General features: G+C 44.2%; 1 protein-coding gene across 1 annotated transcript in view; it reads left to right on the forward strand.

Annotated features, from left to right (window-relative positions):
* Positions 1–304: 304 nt before the first annotated feature.
* Positions 305–23,681, forward strand: part of PDIA6 (protein disulfide isomerase family A member 6) — a 29,177-nt gene continuing 5,800 nt past the window's right edge. The window contains exons 1-10 of the mRNA XM_067544766.1: positions 305–434; positions 9,627–9,768; positions 11,233–11,290; positions 11,783–11,909; positions 12,547–12,656; positions 19,296–19,432; positions 19,957–20,071; positions 21,406–21,546; positions 23,166–23,250; positions 23,341–23,413. Coding sequence (XP_067400867.1) covers positions 305–434; positions 9,627–9,768; positions 11,233–11,290; positions 11,783–11,909; positions 12,547–12,656; positions 19,296–19,432; positions 19,957–20,071; positions 21,406–21,546; positions 23,166–23,250; positions 23,341–23,413 — 1,118 coding nt within the window. The remainder of the gene's footprint in view (positions 435–9,626; positions 9,769–11,232; positions 11,291–11,782; positions 11,910–12,546; positions 12,657–19,295; positions 19,433–19,956; positions 20,072–21,405; positions 21,547–23,165; positions 23,251–23,340; positions 23,414–23,681) is intronic.

Here is a 23,681-nt window from a genome sequence, read left to right on the forward strand (position 1 = left end):
ACACGATGCTTTCCCTCCCTGTCCAGCTCCGCCCGGCTCCCGGAAACAGGCCGGGTGGGGGGGCAGGCAGCCAAGCTGGAGACTAGGGCGGGGAACCCCACGTGCTCCTCCAGGCTGGAACCTCAGACTCAGCCACGATCCCGCCTGCCATAGGCTCAGCCTCCAGTCCCTCCTCCTCCTGTCCCCTCCCCCCCCCCGTTCCGGCCCGGGCCGCCCACCGCTGGGTGACCCGGCCGCCTCCCATTGGCTATGCAAAAGAGAGAACGGCGGCAGCACCAATGAGCAGCGGCCACGGCTAGGCATGATGATAGAGCCGCGTGGGTGGGCAGCTGGGGGCGGGGGAGGAGCCGGAGCGGAGAGGCAGATGCTAGCGCGAGACCCGGATCAGAGCCCGGCTGCCATGGGGACGTTCGGCGCGAGCCGCTTCTTGCTCGGTAGGCGGCGGCGCACTGTGGGCTGGCCCAGGCCCGGCCGTGCACGGACGCCGCCGAGGCCTGCGTGGGATGGGGTCGTGGGGCGGGCGTAAGGGACTCAACTGGCTGCCGGGGGAGCTGGCCCCGGGCCTTGTGGTCTATGAGCGCGGCCTCCCCCCTCCCCCGGCCGGGCGGTGACCCTGGCGGAGGTTCCAGCGCTGGCCGAGCTCCCTGCTCCCAATGGAGCTGTGAGAGCCTGGGCTCGGTACGGGCCCTTCTTGCCCGGAGCTCCGCGGGTGTGGAGCGTCTGTCCCTGCCTCTGGGGGCGGGGCGGCGGGCCAGCGCTGCAAAGCCGGTGGAGTGGGGGTCCGAGGCGTTATGTCTCTCCGGGAGTGAGGAGGGGAAGGCTCGCCGCCGAATCCGACCTTCCTCTGCCTGAGACCCCCGTGCGGTGCGCGGGTTGCAGCAGCAGCTCGCCTGCGGCCTCTGGCACCGTGCGCTGATTGCACGGGCTGGGGGGCATAGGGACCCCATAGCGCGCTCTGGGCGTGCAGTGGGCTGTGCGCGTGCTGGTGGGGGCAGCGCAGTGGTCTGGCCGAGTGACTGGGACGCAAGCTGAGAGGGGAGGACTGTATGGACGGGGATAAAGGTGTGGAACCGGGGGTGAAACTAATTTAAAAAGAATACAGACTCCTTCTCCAGGAAGAAACTTTCTAGTGGGGGGATTTGTTAGGCGGCAAAATAATCTTTCAGGGGAAATGGTAGCAGCCCTGTTCCCGAAGACGTTAAAATTAGACCTGACAAATAGCCAGAAAGAATCCAGCATTTGCCCCTGCGGAAATGGGCTACATGAGCGAGTGGTGAGCCTCTTCCATCTCTCATTTATGGGAACCTGGTTCTGTTCTAACTTGGGCTAAGCTGCCATTGAACACCTATGGGAGTTAAGGGGACTGTAGGACTCTGATGCTAAAACTTGTACTTTTGTGTGTATTTCCTAACTTTACCAAGATATCCATCTGTAGCAAACCTTATTCTTAGTTGAGCTCCGCTTTCCAGTAGAGGTATAGGAGACAGTTATTCTCTGTGAATGGAGAAGATCATTGTAGGAGTTAAGGTTACATCTCTCAACTTGAACGTGATTGGGCTGCAAATGCCAAATCTTAGAATACGGATGTGCTGCTGGTTATGCTACTGGATTCCTCCATTGTAAAAAGTGTTGAGTGCTTCACTTTTGAGGGAAGATCAAAGAGGCAGCTAAGGCCTGGTCTGCATTAAAGATTTTTGTCTTGTCAGCTTTTTTACTTGTTTTTGACTTGTCAGCTTTTGTTGACAAAAAAGTGCTGGTGTATACACTACAGGCACCTCTTGCCAATAAAACTGCCCCATTTTTTTGACAAAATAAAACCGCTTCGACAAGAGGTGTGGGGCTTTTGTTGGCATAGCTAGGGCGAGATGCTATCGGTGTAGACACTGTGTCCCCTTCCATCAGTGGTGTGGCTGTCATTCTTGTCAATTTCGTGGCTCTGGAGCAGTCTGGATATTCACCTCTTGGGTGAAATTGACAAGAAAGAAGCCAGGTCTGCTTGTTCTATCTCCTGGCTGAGAGTGGGGCGAGAAGCCTGGGCTGCTGCAGGCGACTGGAGACCACTTCCCAGCTGCAAGCCGGGGCCGGGCTAGCCACGGGCCACTGGTCTCTGCTCTCTCCTGGGAGCAGGGACCAGAAGTCTGGGAGATTCTTCACCTGGGCAGCCTTGTCAATGTGAAATTGACATGGCTGTTCTGGCTGAGAGCTGGGAATAGAGAAGCCCTGTGCCGCTTTCCCGGCTCCCGGATGGAACTGGAGAGTGGAGGGCCAGCCCATAGGGAGCCCAGGAATCTGTAGGCTCCTGGCAGGGAACTGAGAGTCAAGGCTCTCAGCTCCCCACACTGCTCCTTAAGTTGGTGGAAGTGCTCCTGGTGAGGACTCACTCCACTGACCCAAGGAGGGCAGTGTGGACATCAGCCACTGCAGTAATTACAGTCAACCTGTATTAGGTCAATTTATTTTTTAAGTGTAGACAAGGCCTAAATCTAATTAAATGGTAATAATGGGAGACTGCAACTATCTGTATATAGAAGCGTCAGATGTCATAATGAAATAATGTTGATAAATTGCATCTCTTAAAATCTTAAATGATTGCTACATGTAACTGCTAGCTCCAGAGCACACACTAGCAGAGACTTGTCTTAAGTGACACACATGACTTGGGTGAAGAATTAAAGATAGCTAGGCTATTGAGTACTAGCGACCACAGTGTAAATAACCTTTAGCATCCTGGGAGGAGGAGAGAGAGCACTGACACACACAGCTTTAGAAAGTGAGATTTTTATTTTAAAAAGAAAGATAATGAAAAATGGCAAATGAATTTCCCAAACTCAGCATGGGGGCTGCTTAAGTATATCATAAGACTCAAGGCATGCATAATACCCCTAACCAAAGAAAACTTACAGGAAGGCAGTCAGTATGATTAAATGGGAAGGTTCATAATCTGGATTCATATTTGATACTGAAAAATGGAAATCCATATTGAAACCGATAGAAATGTGCAGAAACTGTGGCAGGTGACATGTAAAATGATTAAGAGGGAATGGCCAAAGATAAACAAATGCAACATAAATATATTGGAAGAGAAGTAAGTGATGAGATGTTGGCTAGAGAGGAATTGCAGTTGGCACTCTTATGATAGCAACAGCAGTCACCTAGATACCTGCAGTATATCACTGTCTACAATGTGCACTTCAGCTGTTGCAAAATGATGAATCATTGGCAGTAGGAAGCATAGTGGTAGCACGCTTGAGATTACTGCTTTTGTTTTGTTTTTTGTAATACAACCCCAAGTATGTATTTTTCCCTCTCTAACGGAGGCTTAATTAAATGATCCTTAATCCTGTTTTACATCTCTTGATTCTTTCTTTACATGGCTGCACATAACTATGATCCAGGACACCGGTGTGAGAAATTGATTTTTTTTTAATCAGAAAGCGGTGTTGATGGGAGAAGGAAGGAAGGGTAGAAACGAAAGAAATACTTTCTTCACTTTAAAAAAGATTTTTATAGAAATCCATGAAAACATTCAACTTTTGTGGCCTTTTTTTCACCTCCATTATTCACCCTGGCCCTCCAACACTTTTGTTCCCTTGAATCCCTTAAAATATTCACAGGTAGCAAGACATGCTGAATAAACAGCACCATGCCTGGCCAGGGTGGAGTGCCTTACCTATTGTGGCATATTCATGCATGTGCATCACTTTATGAGCTGCACTGTAATCAGACTTCTACGAAAATCTAAGTAAGGGATATGCATGGAAAATCTGCCCTTAGGGGGAATTTCTTCCTTAGCCTTGTCAGTGATTGGCTTTTGTCATGATAATGAAGGTTTCTAACCTTTATACTTTTATTCTATCATAACTGTGGATGTTCTTGTTTTATTCATTCAAATTCTAAAGCAAATTTTGATGACCCCTTTGGGGATCCTTTTACCTTGTATTATGCCCTTTGAGCTTTCCTGACTTGATTACTATTTGTGTGAAAGTGATTTTTTTATCTTGAATTTTTGCTGAAGGCAAATTTCAAATTGCATATGTGATTGTAGAAATCACAAATCCTGCTGTTGTTTAGTTCAGTGTCTTCCAGTTAGAGAACAGAAAGTCACTTGGGGCACATTTCACAATGAACCAGTAACAATTTGCTGATTAACAAAAGCTTCAGATAAACTGGAAGATATGTTTATGAAAAGGGAAAATGGCAAAAATTCATTGAGCTCTAGTTTTAACTTTATTCTGCCACAGATCTCTTAGGTGATGTAGACTTACTCCATAGAAAAAGTCTTGCTCCCATTGTACATAGTGTATTCAGCTTGCTGGTCTGATTTGGTCTGGGCCAGGGGAAGTTTTCCTTGTCTCTCAAGAGCCGCTGTACCATGCAGCTAAAGTTCTCTCACATTCTCGCTGCCATACCCCATTCCCAATGGCAGCTGTTACTGTAGGCCAGCTTTACATGCAGCAAGAGTGATTGTGTGTGGGCTGCACGTCACTCCTGAAGTACACTGCTGTGAGTTGATCACGTGTGGTGAGGGTAGTACTTTATTTGTCTGGAGGAAGAGGGTGATGTGGAAGAGAGGTTTTTAGGTCATGAATAAACGTACTTAAACTGGTCCAGGATTACTCCAAAAGAAACTCCTAGATTTGAAGGCCAGAAGAGACCATTATGAGGCAGTATAATGTAGTGGAGATTATTGGAACGGGACTCAGGAGAGCTGTGCTATTTTCCCAGCACTGCCACTGATGGCTTGTCTACAGTACACAGTTTTGTTGACAAAACCTGACTTTTGTTGATAAAACAGTGGCGGTATACACACTACGATGCTCCTCCTGCCAATTTTACTCTCCTGCTATGCCAACAAAATAAAACCACCTCAACAAGAGGTGTAGATCTTTTTGCGGCAAAGTTACATAGATGTACAGTCAGTGTAGACACTGTGCTTGGTTATGTCACCGTAAATGGCCTCCAGCAGGTGTCCCACAATGCCCATCCTGACCGCTCTGGTCAGCAGTTAGAACTCTGCTGCCCTGCACTCAGGTATACATGCATCTGCCCCTCCCCCTTTAAAAGACCTGGAATTTTTGAAATTCCACATCCTGTTTGCTCATATTGCATCTTTCCAGCTGACCATGGTGGCTCCGTGCATTAAACGATCTCCCATGTGGAGTACACTGGAGTTGTTGGATCTGCTAGGCCTGTGGGGAAATGAGGTTGTGCAGTCCCATCTCTGCTCCAACTGTAGGAACTTTGATATCTATGGGAAGATTTCTTGTGGCGTGTTGGATAAGGACTATGAAAGGGACACGCATCAGTGCTGTGTGAAGATCAAGGAGCTGAGGCGTGTGTACCAGAAGGCAAGAGAGTCAAACGGTTGCTCTGGTGCTGCGCTGAAGACCTGCTGCTTCTATAAGGAGCTGAATGCCATCCTCAGCAGTGCCCCACCTCCACCGCCTGTGGATACTTTGGGGGTGGGGACTGGAGACAGTGTACTCAATCTTGAGGACGAATTGGTGGATGAGATGGGACAGGTAACAGAGTCATCCGGTACCATGGCAAGCCAGGACCTCCTCTCGACCCTGGAGGGTTCAAGCCTGTCCCAGCATTCCAGCTCTGGCACACGAGTGCCTCTGCCAGATTAGGAAGGGATCCAGGAGGAGCAAGGAGGACATTTTTCGGGAGGTGCTCCAATCCTCTGATGCTGCAGAATAAAAACAGCATGGAGAGAGATGACAAATGAAAAACTAAAAATAGATAACCAAGAGAGGAAGCAGGACCAGGAGCGAATTTTAATGGGTCAGGAGCGGATGATAGAAGTGCCAAACCGAGATGAAGTCCCAAATCACAGAACATGCATGCTCTCTCCCCACCTCCTGCAGCTCATACAGAACTGCTTGCCATGTCCTCTGCAAACTCCCTCTGTACATGCCTTGTCTCTTTCTGGCCCATTGCAGTACCCTGTTCATTCCCCCCCCTTTGTGCAGGCTTCCCAGTGATCGCTGGCCGTACGTACAGTTATGAGAGCCTTCATCAAGAGAGTGCTCCTCTCAGTGTTAGGTACCTTTCAAGAAAGCGTTTTCTGTGTGTGTGGTGTTGCTCTTCCATTTTATCTCAGAGAATATTTTTTTATTAATCTTTGTCTCCCTTACCCACAGTGGTTGCTGCTGGAATTAATACATAGTGGCAATTAGATCATTTCCAGACTACAGATCAGTCAGGAAGTAATCATCAAAAATTTCATTTAAGGTGGCAAGTTAACTAAGTATGGTAGAATGCTTTATAGAAATACATTACTGGTGCTCATTGTCAAAATGGTGCATCAAAGCCTCTCTGATTTGACTAGCCCCCTTTAATAGCCCTGGTGTCTGGCTGTCCAAAATCAACCACCAGCCAATCCACCTCCATGCTCCAGCAGGGGGAGACTTTTCACCCTTAGCCTCACAAATATTATGCAGTGCACAGCAAGCTGCTATGACCATGGGATTATTTTCCTCATTGAGGTTTAACCTGCCAAAAAGGCAGCGCCAGCAAGTTTTTAATCTGCCAAATGGGCATTCAATGGTCTTTCTGCACCTGCTCATCCTATTGTTGAAGAGCACCTTGTTGCTGTTCAGGTTTCCCATGTAAGACTTCATGAGCTATGGGAAGGAGGGGTAAGCTGGGTCTCTTAGGATCACTATGGGCATTTCCACATCCCTCATTGGATTCTTCTGGTCTGGAAAGAGAGTCCCTGCCTGTAGCTTTCTGTACAGGCCAACATTTCTGAAGGTGCATGAGTCATACACCTTTCCTAATCACCCTGAATCGATATCAGTGAAACAACCCACAATCACCTGCAGTACTACAGAGAAGTACCCCTTTCTACTGATATACTCTGTCGCAAGATGATCGGGGGCCAAAATTGGAATGTGTGCACCATCTATAGCCCCGCTGCAGTTAGGGAATCCCATTGCCACAAAGCCATCCATTATTTCACGCACATTTCCCAGAGTCCCAGTCCTTTGTAGCAGGATGCGATTAATGGCCCTTAACGCTTGCGTGAACACAACTGCCATGATGGACTTCCCAAATCCAAACTGATTTGCACCTGATCGGTAGTAGTGTGGATTGCCAGCTTCCACATAGATATCACTGAGAAGGCAGCTCTCATTCTGGTGTCCTTGCATCGCAGGGCAGGAGTGAGCTCTGCACACAATTCTAGGAAGGTGGCTTTGTGCATCCGAATATTCTGCAATCCACCACTCAGTGCTTGTTTCCAAGCCCGAAAGCGATGATCCACTGCGTGGAGGTGCTCCGTGAATGCCAAAAGTAATAATTTGGAGTGGTTTCTTTCCATGGCACACAGTAGGGCAGGCACCACGGATTCCCATTCAGAATCGCAACTCATGAAATACTGCATAATCGGCTGCGTTGTGTTCATAACACTTATCACAAGACTAGAGAGCAGAGCAGGATCCATGCTCTCCGGCACAGATGGCGGGCAAACAGTTTACAGAGGCTGTTGAAAAATGGTGTGAAACGTAGTCGGTGGCCCATGGAATGATTGGACAGAAAAAATGTATCCTGGAACATTGACCCTGCACCCATGATGCACTGTGATCCACTCCTTATTCTCACAACTCCTAGCTGCAGCAGGTGGCAAAGTTGCACAGTGGAATAGCTACAGACAGTGCACTGCTGACTCTGTCAATGCTAGCACACCAACTGTGGACGCACTCCGTAGACACAAGGAGCGTTGTGTCAACATGCACAAGCAATGTAATTATAGTGGTTTATGATAGTTGGTGTAAGTTGTGTAGACGGTGGGGCCAAGAAGGAATTTTCCTCCAGGTCAGATTGGCAGAGAGTGGGGGGGGGTTTCGTCACCACCTGCAGTGTGGAGCCTGGGTCACTTGTTGGTTTGAAGTAGAGCAAAAAGTGTATTCTCTGTAATTTGGAGTCTGTGAATCAAGATTTGAGGATTTAAGTAACTCAGCCAGAGGTTATGGACCTGTCATTGGAGTGGGTGGGAGAGGTACTGTGGCCTGCAATGTGCAGGAGGTCAGACTAGAAGATGATCACAATGGTCCCTTTTAGTTTTAAGGTCTGAGTCTTTAGGCAAGTCACTTCACCTCCATGGCTTAGTTTTCCCATCTGTAAAATGGGGATAATTATACTGACCTCCATTGTAAAGCACTGAGACATACTGATGGAAAGCTCTATGTAAGAGCCTTTTGTTGTTGTTTTAATAATTTTTAATATTAATATTAATTTAATAGTATTACCTAATGCGACCACCTTTACAACATAGACAATAGAATTTCATCATCACTAAAACAAGAGTTCTGTGGCACCTTAAAGACTAACAAATTTATTTGAACATAAGCTTTCGTGGGCAGAAACCCGAAGTGGGTTGTTGTTTTGCTGGAAACAGACTAACACGGCTACCCCTCTGGAAATCATCACTAAAGCAGATCTTCCAGAAAGGCAGTCAGCCTTTCTCCGAAGACTTCAAGAGATGGAGAATCCACCATTTCCTTTAGTAGTTCCAGTTGTTAATCACTCTTACTGTTAAAGTCGAACTAGAAACACGTCACAACTTTCAACCGTTGGCTCTTGTGATGTCTTTCTCTTCTTGTTTAAAGAACCTTTTAGTACCCAGTATTTTCTCTCCATCAAGGTACTTTGTATTCAAGACACCTCTGGATCTTTAGATAAGCTAAACAGATTGAGTTCCTTAAGTCTCTCACTCTTAAGGCATTTTCTCCAGCCCTTGAATAATTTTTTTGGCTCTTCTCTGCATCCTCTCCAATTCAACAAAAAGAAATGCTGACCTTTTAATCTTTTCTTTGAGTTCAAAGGGCTTTTTAGATGGTGTTTGTTACTCTAGGAGGTGTGACCCAAAGACAGATTTTAAGTGGCTGACTGCTGGGTTGTGTCCCATCGCTTGAGAAACAAAACAGTACTGTAGGTTCTAGGACTCATCAGTAGCAAGGGCAGAGGAGTTCCTTCCTTCCTACCCCTCCTGCTGCTGCTGTTTGGCACTGGTCCAAAACTGAATGTAGCAAGTCCTGGACCCCAAACCAGTGTAACTTGAAATAATTAAACTAAGACTTATGTCATGTTACCTTGTGGGGAAAAGATCTGAGAGATTCTGCCTATGTTATTCTTGGGTTATGTTGTTGGTAAGTGTTGCGGTCAGCAAATCCTGCATTTTCCCTGAGAGTTGAGAGGAAATCCTGCAGATCTCCAGGGTATGCCCATGGAGACTAGCCTGTCTGTGCTGTTTCAGGCCTTCAGGTAGTTGCTATGGCCTCCAAACATGAGCCAAAAATCTTTGAGGAGGTTTGGAGAGGCAGCATAAATTCCAGTAGGTTTGCTGGAAGATGGTGGCATAGAAAATGTCTGTCACCTAAACCCATGGAGTCCTGGACACCATGGTCTTTGCATGTGAAGGTTTTCTACAGGATGGAGAGGAGAGAGAGACATGTTGCTACAACTTCCCTCCCTCTGGCAGATTTGGCATTCCTGTCACTTTCTTTCACGCTGCTGCTAAGGGAAAAAGGGGATGGGGAGAGGGGTGATTTGGCCATGAATCTAGTAGAGCCATTGATGTTTTTGTTGGGAATATAATTTGGGTTTGCTTTTTGTTCTAGGAGCTGTGAGCTGCACATTCTTCCTGGCAGTTAACAGCCTATATTCATCCAGTGATGATGTGATAGAACTAACGCCAACAAACTTCAACAAGGAAGTCATTCAGAGCGACAGTTTATGGCTGGTAGAGTTCTATGCACCATGGTAAGTATCCTAGCTAGGCAGAGAATCCTAGCAGATGTTGTCCTGCCAGGTGCTTGTAAGAGGGTTGACTAATTTTCTCTAAACTAAGGATTTCTTGCTCACCCTTGTATCTTGGAGGAATACAAAAGGTGACTTACTAGAAATCCTGGACCAAACATTCACTCTCTAACACAGATCTCATTTGGATTTAAATGCATTTCAATAGCCTTGTGGCCAACAAAATAAACCTGGCTTTATATAGTACAGCTTGGGGAAAAATAATTAGTCTGGTTTGGTAAATAGTGCATTAGATCCCAGCCTGGAAGCCCAGATCTTTTTATATCTATAACTTACATTGTTAATTTCAGTAAAGATAGAAAAATCATTGGTCAGCAGTGTGTTCTAAACAAAGAGTTTCTCACAGTCCTGTCTTTCCCAACCTGACCCCACAGTGAAGGCATAAGGTTGAATTTGTGGTTACGATCCCTCCCCCGCCCCAATTTAGCCTGTATTACTATTCTGGGCAACTCTGTGTCTCCCTGATCTCCTGTGTGAAATGTAATAGCAGCATATTAATAAGGGTGAATCATTGTTGGTTAACACATTCAGGTTTTAATCCATTATAACTAAGGATAGTCTATCATAAAGTAAACAGGGAAAAAAAAGGATAGTCTTCAGTGTTAGTGTGGAGCTAAGCATAATGGAACCATAAGAAATGGGTAAGATCTCAATATATGCTCTTTGCAGAAGAAAATGTCTTTTACATACTAGAAACTGAAGAGTAACTCACTAAAAACCACTGCTTACCAGGGTATGTGTATATTCTTAGTCTTCTTTGACACACCTCCAATTTGTTTAAGCAGATTTGTACAACTCAATTATCACCCCTCAATCGGGATTGCTTGGGTGTCCTGCTTCATTGGAATAACTTCCCTTTTTAGTGATATTGAAGGAAACTTGGTTGAAATTGGGATTTCCCCTCTCCTTTCTTTAAGGCTTAACAGTACTAAGCAGTCCAAGCTCTTCTCATATACAGTTCTCTTGCTGGGTTGCAATTCACCATCTCAGTTTGAGGCCAGTTTTTAGATTATCAGGATAAGCTTGCCCAAGAGTCCTTTGCAACTTTTTTGCTCCTGGTGTCTGCAGTGACATGGTGATATCACAGCTTAGAGGAGACCACATATTATCCTTTCATTGTACTCCCTGACTCCCAACCAAACTCTGTACCCGCTGATAATCTGTACATTATTCCTGAATTTCCAGAAACTCTTCTGTTTAAACTCTGTACCTGACCATTTTTTAAACATTATCTTTAATAAAAAATTTTTATCTTTCCCCCTCCCCCCATGGACAGAAGCAAATAGCAAATGATTGATTACTCTCATATTCTGAGCTCTTGCAGAGTTCAGGCTACATTGATTTCTTAGCTATTTTGTGAAATAAAGTATTTCCAACTAGAGTGAAAATAAATTATTTTTCCAAAAGGTGTGGTCACTGTCAGAGACTAACTCCTGAATGGAAGAAAGCAGCAACAGCATTAAAGGTAAGTTTAAACTTTCCCCACACACATCACGGTCTTTTCTTCTTCCTGGTAAACTTCCATGACTGCTTAGCAAAGCTGTTACAGCAACACCATCAAGACTCTATGATTTATAATGTTTATAATCCAGATTTCTTGCTGAGAAATATTTTTCTCTCCCCCTCCCTCCCAAATCGGCTGCCTGCCTTTGAATCCCAGAACTAGCACAGGTTGGGTATGTGGAAATAGATCTGTAAGATGCTACATACTGGTAATTGTAGAAAATGTGGCAGTGCAGTGATCTGCTGAACTTTGAATTTTCTCTTTACAATTTCTGTGCATTTTTTTTAACAAACATTAATTGATTACTTTGTCTCTTCCATTCCCAAATAACTAGGCTGCCATGGCCCCAAATTGCCCCAGGAAATTGCTCAATAGTTCTTCCTACCTGACCCTTATAGCTCCTGTCTGTCAAATGCACTAAATTACAATGGAAGCTTTTTAAAATTTAAATAGGGTGTTGTGAAAGTCGGTGCAGTTGATGCAGATAAGCATCAGTCCCTAGGTGGTCAGTACAACGTTCGAGGATTTCCGACTATCAAGGTATTTGGATCCAACAAGAACAAAGCAGAAGATTACCAGGGTAAGTGCTGTGTGGTGCTTTTTCCTGTGTTGTCTCTTTCATGTCTTGTGATTGACGTGATAGATTAAAAAAAATTGTAAAATTGCTTATTTCAAATCCGCTGCTATCTAAAATCCAGTATCTTCATGTAGATTACGGTTATTTTAGGAAACAAACAGAATAAATCTGCTGTTCTTAGTTGCAGTTAAGTAATCATCTGTTGTAATGTCATGGAAACATAATAGCAGATTCTCAGTTAAATCTCACTGCAGTGCTCAAGTTTTGAAGGTCCGAGATATTGCAGTAAGGTATTACTCATTTCTTGATGGGCATGCAGCGAGGATGAGGGTTTATCAGAGAGGGTATTTGTGTGCTGTCATGGGAGTGACCTAATGCTTGAAGACTATTATGTTGGATGTCATATGTGCGTTGCATGTAACATCCTTGCTTTTTAGCGTTTGTGAGGAAACACTCTTGAGCAACCTTAGTGTCTAGGTTAATGAAGTCCCACCAAACACAAAATGTCAGTAAGGGCCAATCCTGTGCCCGCTGAAGCCAACAGGAGCAGAATTGGGCCCTGAATCTAAGCTTGTTAAATACAGTGCTAATTTGATTTTACAGTTCAGCCCTTTTACCTCTTTATTCTACTGTGTCACAGGTGGCAGAACAAGTGAAGCTATTGTTGATGCTGCTTTAAGTGCTCTTCGATCACTGGTAAAGGACCGTCTTAGTGGCAAAAGTGGAGGAGGATATAATTCTGGAAAGCAGGTAGTTATCAGGGAATGGATAATACATTATTTTTATTGATGAGGCTTCATGTCGTCTGCGGCAAATCAGGGACTTGTGCTCCAAGATCTGTGTAGCACTTGTGTGCTAGGAGATTGCTTTCTGAGCTCATGCTGGTCTTGACATTTGCAAAGTATATGAAAGAACTTGGGGTATTAGTTGAGCTGACTGACAGAAGATCATCTCTTTGGACTGTTTGGCAACACATCCCAGAAAAGTCACAAGTCCCACTCTTAGGATATGTCTGCATGGCAACCAGAAAGAAAGCTAGGGAGGGAGATGGGCTTCAGATCCTGAGCTGCATCCCTAGCTTGAATGTTTATGCAGTCATTTCTAGTGCTGTAACATGAGCCCAGGTCTGTCGACCCAGGCTCTGAGACTTGCTGCTGTGGATTTCTGCTTGCTGTGCAGACATACCCATAAGGTAAGATGAAAATGAATTACATGGTTTAGAAGACAGCCAGTTTGCGTTTGTCCTTGTTGTGGTATACCAACTGCAAAAATTCTTCATTGGCCAGAATGGTTTCTATGGGATGCTTATCTCAGTGCAATAGTAACCATTCAGGACGTGCTATAAGCCAATAGGGTTTCCGTAACTCAACTTGAAGGAACTTTTTCCTGACAGTAAAAAACCATTTTAGCTGTTGTATAATTTTTAGCTATTAAGTGAATTTTTTCATCTCCCCAACATTCTAATAAGTATTATAATAGTTATTAATAACTAGAGCCAGTTAAATGCTGGTGGCAATCAGAAAATATATGACCAATATTTTAAAAGCTGCTTCTTTTAACTTGACACAACCACTGCAGTCAGTGGGAGTAATTTAGCTAAAGCATCACATGGTAATTATATAATCCTCATTAGGTTAACGGGGGACTAATGTCCTTTTAAAAAAGAAACTCAAACACGGGGGGGTTTGAATCCTTAATTGAATGTGTATAGACTAAAGGTACATTGTCGGGAAACTTAAGTTTTACATGCATCTGTCTGAAGGGTTACAGAATCCAAGCTGAACATACCCGTTTCATAAAACCATCTTTATTTCAGTGAAAACCGCTTTTTGCAAATATTTCACCACTGCCCTGGTGACGGAGTAAAGAAGCCCTTGTGGCACAGGACCTGGGATATCTAGGTTCTGTTCTTGGCTCTGCTGTGAGGCTTTCTCTATGACCTTGGCCAAGTCATTTAGAACCAAATTATCCTTCAGAATGCGTGGCTGGAGGGGAGGAAACTTGTGCAAATAGCAGCCCAACCAGGCAAGCAGAGAGGCAGGGATGGTGGGGGAAATAAGCTAACAGCAGCATCCTGTGTTGCTATAAGTCCTTCTGCAGTTTGATGCTGTTTGGATTCTGAGGGGACATAGTTTGGCAAGCGAAGGAAACAGCTGGGTTTGGGCCATTCTGAAGCATCATCTGACTCTGGAAATGTACTGTGTAATGGTGCTGATCCTGCTAGTATTTCCTTCCATGGAGCCTCCAGTGTGTCCCTAAACCCAACCATCTTCTGGAAACTTCCACTCCTTTCTTTGCTGCTGGCTCTGCCAACATAAGGAGAACAGCTCCACTGCCAGCCTGCAGCACTACAAAAGTTCTTGCCCGCAGCAGACATGCAAATCTCTGGACTGCTCAGTGCAACACTGTGCACAATGGCCTCATGAAACCAGGACCCGCAGTCCCCTTCATGAGAAGAGAAGTCCTACCTTCCCAAAGAGATGAGTAACTGCATGTGGATACTTGTAGAGTTTCTAAGCACTAAAGCAAGAGAGACATGTGGAAGGGACAACTTGGCCTTCAGTCTTTGTTTCTCCATGTGTTAAATGAGTTGCTTCATCCCTTCCTCGCAGTGGTATTAGGGCTAAGTTAATTAGTATTTGCACTTCTCTGGCACCTTCCATCTAAGGAGCTCAAAGTAGTTGTGAGAGCCAGAAAGCAAAACAAATAACCAGGAATGAGACCAACTGCTAAACATTAAGTGCTGCAAAATGAATGAGATTATTTCATAGTCTAAGCCCTGAAATGGAAAACGTAAATAGAACAGTGAAAAAGAGAGAACCCTCTAAAAGCCATAGGGTAACATTGTCAAACGTGGCTATGGAACTTTGGTACCTAGCTCCCATTTTCAAAAGGGACTAAATGCCATTTGTTGATTCTGGACACTTTGTGATCAGTGTGGATACCAGTAAGACATGGTACACCCGATTTGTAGATCAATAAGGTTTAATGTACAAGGTTTTCTATAAATATACTAGATACAAAGCCTAAAATTAACTACAATATATAATACTCACTAAGCCTGGAGAGCTAAGCAGTCACTCAGAAGGCTGTATACAGGAATGGCTTTCTTCAGGGGCCCCGCCAGGGAGTCAGTGAATCCTGTGGTCCAACCGGCAGCACCTCCCGCGGAGTCAGGTGTTGATGGAGCGCCCCCCTTTGTCTAAATGGTGACTATTTATACTGTTCCATAAACAACCTTCACCTAATTATCTCTCTTATTATCATATAAGCTAATTACCTATATTGGGTTTCCACCCTTAACCACATTCCATTCTCACCATGATAATTGGGATTGTCAAAACAACATCTGGTGATAGGAGGGGCGGTGTAAAAATATGACCCGTGGCAATAAAACAGTGCACCCCAGATGTTCAAGGATAACTTGTTCCCATCACCATTATCTATGTGCAGCTGCAAGCATACAGTATCTGTATTTTGTCTTATGTGCCAGGGTATGCAGAAACTGAGACATCTATAAAGTTATTCAGTCTCTGCCAACTGGAAGATGTCATGCTATAGGGGTCAGAATAGCCAAGCAAGCAACTGAATGCTATGCTAAGCCTGTAGGGCAGTGCAACTCAAGCAACTCAAATTGTACTGGGCCTCCAACATTCCCCTCCATGGTGGCTGTCATAACTTAATAGGCCACCACGATGACTCCTTGATACACACCTCTGACTATGGTTCAAGGCACCCCAGCTGGGGTCCGAACGATTAGTGTCTTGTCGGCAAGGTATATCGCATAGCGCCGCCTCACTCGCATGCGGGGGTTTTTTAGGCCATTGAGTCGCTTTAGGGATCTTCTAGTTCACCAAAACAGTCCCACTGCAGCCATCAGAGAAACTATCTGCAATACACACACGAGCACAATGGGATGCAGGGCTAGATTTAAAATCCCAGTGGCAATGGGGGACCATCCCAATAGGGTTTCCCACCAACCGTGCTTTGTGGCAGCTTTTGCAGCATCCAGGATTTCGATTACTTCAGTCGCATCATATTTGACTATCAAATTTACAGTCTTCTATTGTTCCTGAAAGTGTGTAAGCAGGGTTATCATGTTTGAATGTGTTGGCATGCGTTGTACCAAATCAGTATTGACTCCCAATATCACAGATTGAACATGTTCTACAACATTAATATCTACTATTAATAACTGAAATATATTATTTGATACTTCATAAACTACATCACACAATTCCAATACAGCAACATTGCAATAACATTTGTTTTGGACAGGATTAACATCTTTTTTTATAAATTCCATTAATTACAACTTGGGTACATTGTGTGCGTACACAAACACAACCTTCTCCAATGTACACAGTGGTAGAATGAATGCTATTTTTGGGTAACAAAACATATTGACAATTCCATACATCCACTTCATCTTTCTTACAAGGGTATGTAAATTGTGTAAGTGGTTCTTCACAAACATATCCCAGTTCTGATCCCAACATGGCGTCACGTGTGCGGCTTTGTAAGCTAACCAATCGAGTTTCATTTCCTTCTTTCAATCCCCATTTCAGCTGTTCAATAGTCCATAACACTCCACTTTTTACATTGAGGTCTAGGGGGACTACTCTGTGTATGTCTATGATGCGAGCAGCAGATATTTTCATTACATACGCTATAATCACTTGAGCCTGGGCATCTGCTGTGAAATTTAACATTTTCCACCAATGACTTAAGGCCCTTTCTTGGGTGGTGGCATCATCCCAAATCAATTTCTTTATTTCATCAGGCAGGACTGTGTAATATCTATTTACAAACAAAACAAAAAAATGGAATCTGTAGAGCCCAATTAGTATCAATTATTTACTGCATATATTTAATTTCCATATCTGTTATCCAGTGACCTGCAAAATCATATGGCATAATAGAGGAATTATACTGTGGTATTCTATAATTCCCTTTGCCTGTAAACTCTATTGGTCATGTATTAGGAAGGGCCGGCTCTACCAAAGAGAGAGAGGGCAGTTACACTCAGAATCCTCAATTATCAGTGCATATGGGGCCTGGTTGGAAGCCGTAGGCGGTTGGACTTCCACATTTCCATTCTAGGGCTGGATACATGCCCTTCTTTAATTTTCCAAGACACTATGTACTTAAGAGGGGTGTGGGCCGTTCGCAAAATAATTGGGGCAGAACCAGTAATGTATTTCCAATGCCCCAAGGCCCATACCAATGCCAACATTTATTTTTCACAAGGGGTAAAAATAATCTCTGGCCCTTCCAGTACTCGAGGCAAATGCCACTGGTTTTTGACCAGAAGTCCCCTCCTGGCTTAAAATAGCTCCTATTCCCTTTGGGGAATGAGCTAACTGCAACACAAATGGTTTAGTATTATCTGGGTATGCTAGTGCAGGGGCGGAGCTTACCACTTGCTTCATTTTTAATAGGGCCTGATCCTGTTCTGAACCCCTTCCTCAGTAGTTGATACAGTGGCTGTGCCTTTAAGGCAAAATTCTCCACATGGTTGCGGAGCCATCCTGTAAGACCTAAGAAGGAACGCAATGCAGAGACATCACTGGGTGCTGGCAGTTTACAAATTAATTCCACTCTCTGCTGATCAGGAGTAATTCCTTCTTGTCCCAACACTGAACCCAGGTATCGGACCTCTTGCTGACACAATTGGGCTTTTTCCAAATTAATTCGGAAGCCTGCTTGCTCAATCAGGAAGATTACTTAATTGAGCAAAAGCAGCTGAGCTTCTCGGGTTACAGTCCAAATGAGAGCGTCATCCACATAAGAGAGAACATTCATCGGTGCTGTGCACCTATCCCATAATTTAATAACATGGGCATGACAAACATGGGGGAACAGTGTAGATCTTGTGGAACACGCTTGAAAGTGAGTTGATGGTCCCTATAAGTAAAAGCAAATTTATACCAGCAGTCAGGCTGCAGAGGAATAGCAAAGAATGCATTTGATAAATCCAATACTGAAAACCATTTAGCTCACATACCTATTGCAACCGTCACTTCTGGTAACTTAGCCACCACAGGGGCTGTCTTGAGTGTAAATGTATTCAAAGCCCTGTAATCTACAATAAATCACCAGTTTTCCCATCTGCTTTACAGACTGGCCATAGGGGGAGTTGTTTATGCTATTAGTTTCCACCAGCACTCCTTGCTGCAAGAAAGCAGTAATTGTGGGTAACAATCCTTTCTCAGCCTCCTTTGGGTATTTGTACTGCTTCTGGGGTGGTGGATCAGGTCCTACAATAAGAACACAGGCATCCACTTGGCCACAATCCAATTTATTCTTGGCCCATGCTTGTGGGTGTGCTTGTACTGTGTTAGCAACATCCAGGGAATACTGCTCTGCTGTAACTGAGAGTGGCTCTGGTGCTTTAAGAGCTGCCACCTTGTGCGCAGCTGCAACAACTCTAGGAATTCCCAATCCAATCCATAACACCCAATTAGCTACATCAACAATAGCCTGCATCTGAAGCATACAATTCATGCCCAAAATAGCTGCTTCTCCAGCATGTGCCAAACCAAAAATTCCTGTCCATGTTTTCCTTACAATGGCTTAAGTAAGGGGACGAGATAGGGGCATATCTATGCTGGAACCTTCAAAACCCGTTAATCTCTGCTGGTGATTTCCCTTGAAGTTGACAGTTGCAGGAACTAAGTGCTCATCAATCAATGAAATAGTGGCGCCAGTATCTACAAGCATATGCTGTCCGAATGCCCCCTGTTCAAAATCCACCCAGATAGTGGGTCGTCCCTATTTATCAGATATTAAAGGTGCCGCATATATCAGGGGATACAGGGACACCCAGCCCCACCCCTATGCCTCCGAGAGCTTTCCCTCAGGAGGTGGGGTCAGCCATTGACCTCATCAACACATTTTTCTGGAGTGTGAGACTCCCTTTCAACAAGATTTGGGCTCCTATGTGCTGAAGTCACTTCTGAAAATATGACTTAGCACCTAACTGATACAGCAACCTCCTGAAAATGTTGTTAATAACTGTTTTTAACCTGATGGTGTCCCTTTATAGTCTGCCTGTGAGACTTTTTTCTAAAAGTGAACCAAAAGAGCCTGAGCTGTTAAGGTCTGAGACCTGGTCTTTCCAGAGATGGTAGTGTTGCTATCTCTGCAAGATCTATGGAAGCTGCATTCTATATGCTCCGTGGGTGTTACTGACATGGATAGTTCTAGTTTGGGAAACTCAGTTTGTCTGAACTTGGATATTTCTGATAAGCGTGTTTTAATTTAGCAAAGGAGTGTGTAGATCACGCATATTAAATTGATCACATCTAGAACTGCTGTGGGTGGGGTTATGTCGGGAGCAATGCAAAAGTTCCCCCATCTTAACTGGGTTTTATTCTTGACCTACAGAGTAGCCAAGAAAGTGGAAGCACAGATAAGAAGGATGTGATTGAACTGACTGATGACAGCTTCGATAAGAATGTCGTGAATGGTGATGATGTTTGGCTGGTAGAATTTTATGCCCCATGGTGCGGACACTGCAAAAAGTAAGTGAAGCTGTTGGCAGTCATTTAAAATGGGTACTCACTCATCATCTGCTTATATGTGTAAGCAGGCTTATTTCTTGCATTGGGACCATTTATCTCTTGTTTTATTGGAAGTGAGTCTTTACAATGGTGTTAGTTACTCTTTAACATGCCCATTCCAAAATTTACCAGGGAACCTGTGTTTCCCTCACTCTACAGTTCTTAATTTAGCATTTGTTGGACCCAGGCTTGCTTCACTTGAAATCACTGATACCCACTGGCAAAACTCCCACTGCTGCCAGCAGGAACGGGATTAGTCCCTTTGAAAGTTTCTTGTGCAAGGAGAATCTGAGCATTCTTCTAACCTGAGAATTCAAGATGAGCTAGGATATTCCAGGTAGTCCTTGAGTCCTTTTTCAGAGCTGCTCCTACTCTGGAGAGAGCACGCTTCTCTAGGAGTAGACTGTGGGTTGTGGTTTCACAAATTTGCCTCTACAATACCAATTTTTACTGCTGCTAGTAATTGACATTATCTTGCTTTCCAGTCTGGAGCCAGAATGGGCAGCTGCTGCCGCAGAAGTAAAAGAACAAACCAAGGGAAAAGTAAAACTGGGTGCTGTAGATGCTACAGTGAATCAGATGTTAGCCAGCCGATACGGGGTGAGTGTGCTCTACAGGCTTGAGAATTCATTTCCCTTGTTTGCAATATCCAGGGAACGTGACCTTTTAAAGAACTTTTTCTTATCTCAGCACTTATTGTCAGTTCTTAGTACTAAGGAATATTAGCATAAGGGACTCAAGCAGTTCATGGTGATATCCGTACAGAGAGTGCATAATGGAATAAATATGGACATTGCTATTGAGGAAGTATTTTAATGACTCCTGCAATTTGTTTCCACAAGATCTGGCAGAATTGCACCTTTAGCAATTTACTAAGTGCCATCCTAAATTATACACGGCCTCTCTGAGATTGGCTTTTTTTGTACATGGGTCTGAGTGCAGGTGTCTCCAGCTAAAGCCATCTAGCTGAAAGAATTCCAAAGGTGTCAGGTTAGCTATAGAGATGTTGTGATACTGCAGGCTCAGAACTTGGTGCTTCATTGGACACCTTCTCTTCTCCTCCTCCTCGCCGCCGCCCCCCCCCCCCCCCCCCCGAAAATAAATTTGTCTGAGTGAAAGCACTAAGTATTAAGGACTAGATTTTTACTACTGGTATTTTGGCATCTAGGGGGGTTTTCAGAAGCACCTAGGCACCTAAAACTCATTTATTTCAATGGGTTTTAGGTGTTTAGATGCTTTTGAAAGCCCCACTAGGCTCTTAAGTGCCTGATTTTTTACAGATATTGTGTCCTTCCATATATTAAAATAGTTTACAAAGGTGGAAAGAAAAACCACCACCGAGTAGCATGTGGCTGAGGGTTGAATAAAAGCTCACTGAAATTCTTCTGTAACTAATGATAAGTTGGCAACCAGTGTAGGCACTGGAACAAACTCTTGTTAAAAATGAGGGTTTGGGGTTTTTGTTTGTTTGTTTGTTTTGTTTTGTTTTTTTTTAAAGTTCAAGTGAGGTAGGTGGGGCCACAGTTCCTAACAGTCTTCCCCCCTCTTCCCTAATAAACTCAGTGGATCTTAACCTTTGCCTTCAGAGGCATGAAGGGTTAAACTGGCTCTGCTGGTATTTAAATCTATGGGTCTGGGAAGATCTAGTGTCAAAACTTGGACCCTTGATGAACCACAGAGGCTGTCTCTGGCTGACAGTGTTTGTAACATGTATTGACTAACACAGTTTTAAATGGTGTATCATAGACCAGGAATAACTGACTTGCCTTTAAAATGTTTAGGCCCAGAGTATAGCCCTGTGATATAGTGTAGAGATGCTCTGTCTTGATGCAAAATTCTCTCCCCCTTTATCTAAAGCACATCATGGTGGCAGTCCATTTCAACCACTAACATTCACGTTAATTTGAAATAACAACTTCCACATTTTATTGCAGATCCGTGGATTTCCCACAATCAAAATCTTTCAGAAAGGGGAAGACCCTGTTGATTATGATGGTGGAAGAACAAGATCTGATATAGTTGCTCGAGCTCTGGATCTTTTTTCTGAAAGTGCCCCTCCACCGGAGCTGCTAGAGGTATCCCTGCTCTGCAAACCTAACTTCTCTGGGTGCTCTTTTTAATCCTATCTGTCTCTTGGGTGCAGCAGTTATTTTTGAAAAAATAGTAATTCTAAAGAAAATCACCAAAGTGGTGCACGAGTAGTACTACTTTTGGATCTAAAGTATCCAAAGATCAGAACACAGTCCATGTTGCAGCTTTACATTTTTTTACTGTGAATAATACTGCTCATTAAAGAAGCTGAACTGACAGTCCTGAATGCTGAAGACCTTGATCCACGGAATAGATACCATGAAGGTAGCAGCAGTACAAGCTGTCTTGCCAGTATATCTAAATCCTCATTTGGAGAGAAGGACGAGATGAAAGTTCAGATTCCGTTCCCACTAAAACCTTGACCCCTTTACTGAGACTCTGGTGGTGGCTTTGTCATGTGGCCCACCCGTCCACTGAGAACTGGGTGGAAACCACACTCGCTTCCCTTAATCCAACAAACAGCCTGCAGTTGGTCACCTCTAGATCTGATTGACATGGGCTGGATTTGAACCACTAACTTGGAAGCAAAAGTTGACTCCCATTAAACAGAGTGGTGTGCTGCCAATATTTTAACAAGGGGCTCCCACAAATCTTGTCCCTTAGCCTATAATAAAACCTGTGCACTGAGGTGAGGGACTAGCCAATTGAATAACTTTCCCATTTAAATAAAACCTTTCTCTTAACTGACATCACAGAAACTAGTGATGCTACGGGGCAAATTTATACTAAGCTGCATTTGTAGCAATGTATTTCTGGTACACATGGAAAATATGAACATTGCAGCACCATTAACAGATTGTGTGATCTGACACGCATGAAAGTTTTGGTGGGGGTGGGCACATTTCCCTACTTGGGTGTAATTAGATCAGTTTCACAGGAAATAAATTGTTTTTCAGAAGTAATAGTTATCTAGCATGGCATCATATCCCCGCACTCCTCTCCCCCCATCCCCCACCCCCCCCACACACACACCCCCACCCACCCTCACCATGGTATCTAAGTGGCTGACAAAACTATAAAGCGTGTGCACAGGCAGATATTCCTCTCTTCCCCTGGAGATTGGTGGGATTGGGCTAGGCCTTTGTCGTTGTTGGTGAACCATGATATGTCTGTCTAATGAGCCTCAAGACTAGAAGTCCTATCCCAAGCGGGGTGAGCTCCACCAGAGGAACTGAAATCACCCTACTGTTCCCAGTTCAGTGGAATTTTTTACCATGGAGAGTCTATCTGCTGCACCGCCCTCCTCCTCTCCCCTCCCACTGGCTGACTAACCATTTCACTAGCTTTTATTGTTAGCCTGTCAGCAGGCTATTTAAAACTTCCTTCCCTATCAACATTTGATCTCCCCTCACATCTGAATATGCAGCATCAACAGTATTGGTAGGAATATGCATAGGCATGGGCATGATGTTTCAGATGAGTATCCTGCTAATGGATTAGAAGGAGGCTTGCAGTGTCTCTTCTGGCATGTTGCCATGGGAAAAAGTAGGGTTCTTTTTTCCACTCATAGCAGTTATCTCTTCAGGTAGGACTAAGTTTGGGGCTATGGCACCCAGCACTGTGGCATTTTATAATCTAGGGCTTCCTTGTTTCATTCTCCCAGATTATTGATGAAGGTGTTGCGAAGAGTACCTGTGACGCCCACCAGCTCTGTGTCATCGCTGTCTTGCCCCATATTCTTGATACAGGTAGAATAAAAGAAACCATTTTTATTTCTGATCTCACTTAAGAAAAAAGAACAACCTGTCTTAACTTGTCAAATTCTGTCTGGCAAACAGGAGCTGCAGGTAGAAATTCCTACTTGGAAGTCATGTTAAAAATGGCAGACAAATACAAAAAGAAAATGTGGGGGTAAGTGTAATTGCTGGCTTGGCCACTTTTCTTGAAAAGGGGGGGATGTTGGGGAGGACATTGAATGTCCATGTTAGATTTGGAGAGGGAGTTATCCTGTATTCTGTAAGGTCCTGCATCTTGATTTTCTATAGAATTATATAGATCCTTTGCAGAGATAGGCACAGTTTTGCATCTATGGATGCAAAAAGCATGGTAAAACACAAGCCCTGTGAATAGGTCAGTGGATACCTGGGAGTCAACATGACTATTTTTTTAACAGGGTCTG

The sequence above is a fragment of the Emydura macquarii genome, unplaced genomic scaffold (assembly GCF_026122565.2).
Source record: "Emydura macquarii macquarii isolate MOO-44397 ecotype Brisbane River unplaced genomic scaffold, CSIRO-AGI_Emac_v2 contig_1027, whole genome shotgun sequence".
Taxonomy (NCBI): domain Eukaryota; kingdom Metazoa; phylum Chordata; order Testudines; family Chelidae; genus Emydura; species Emydura macquarii.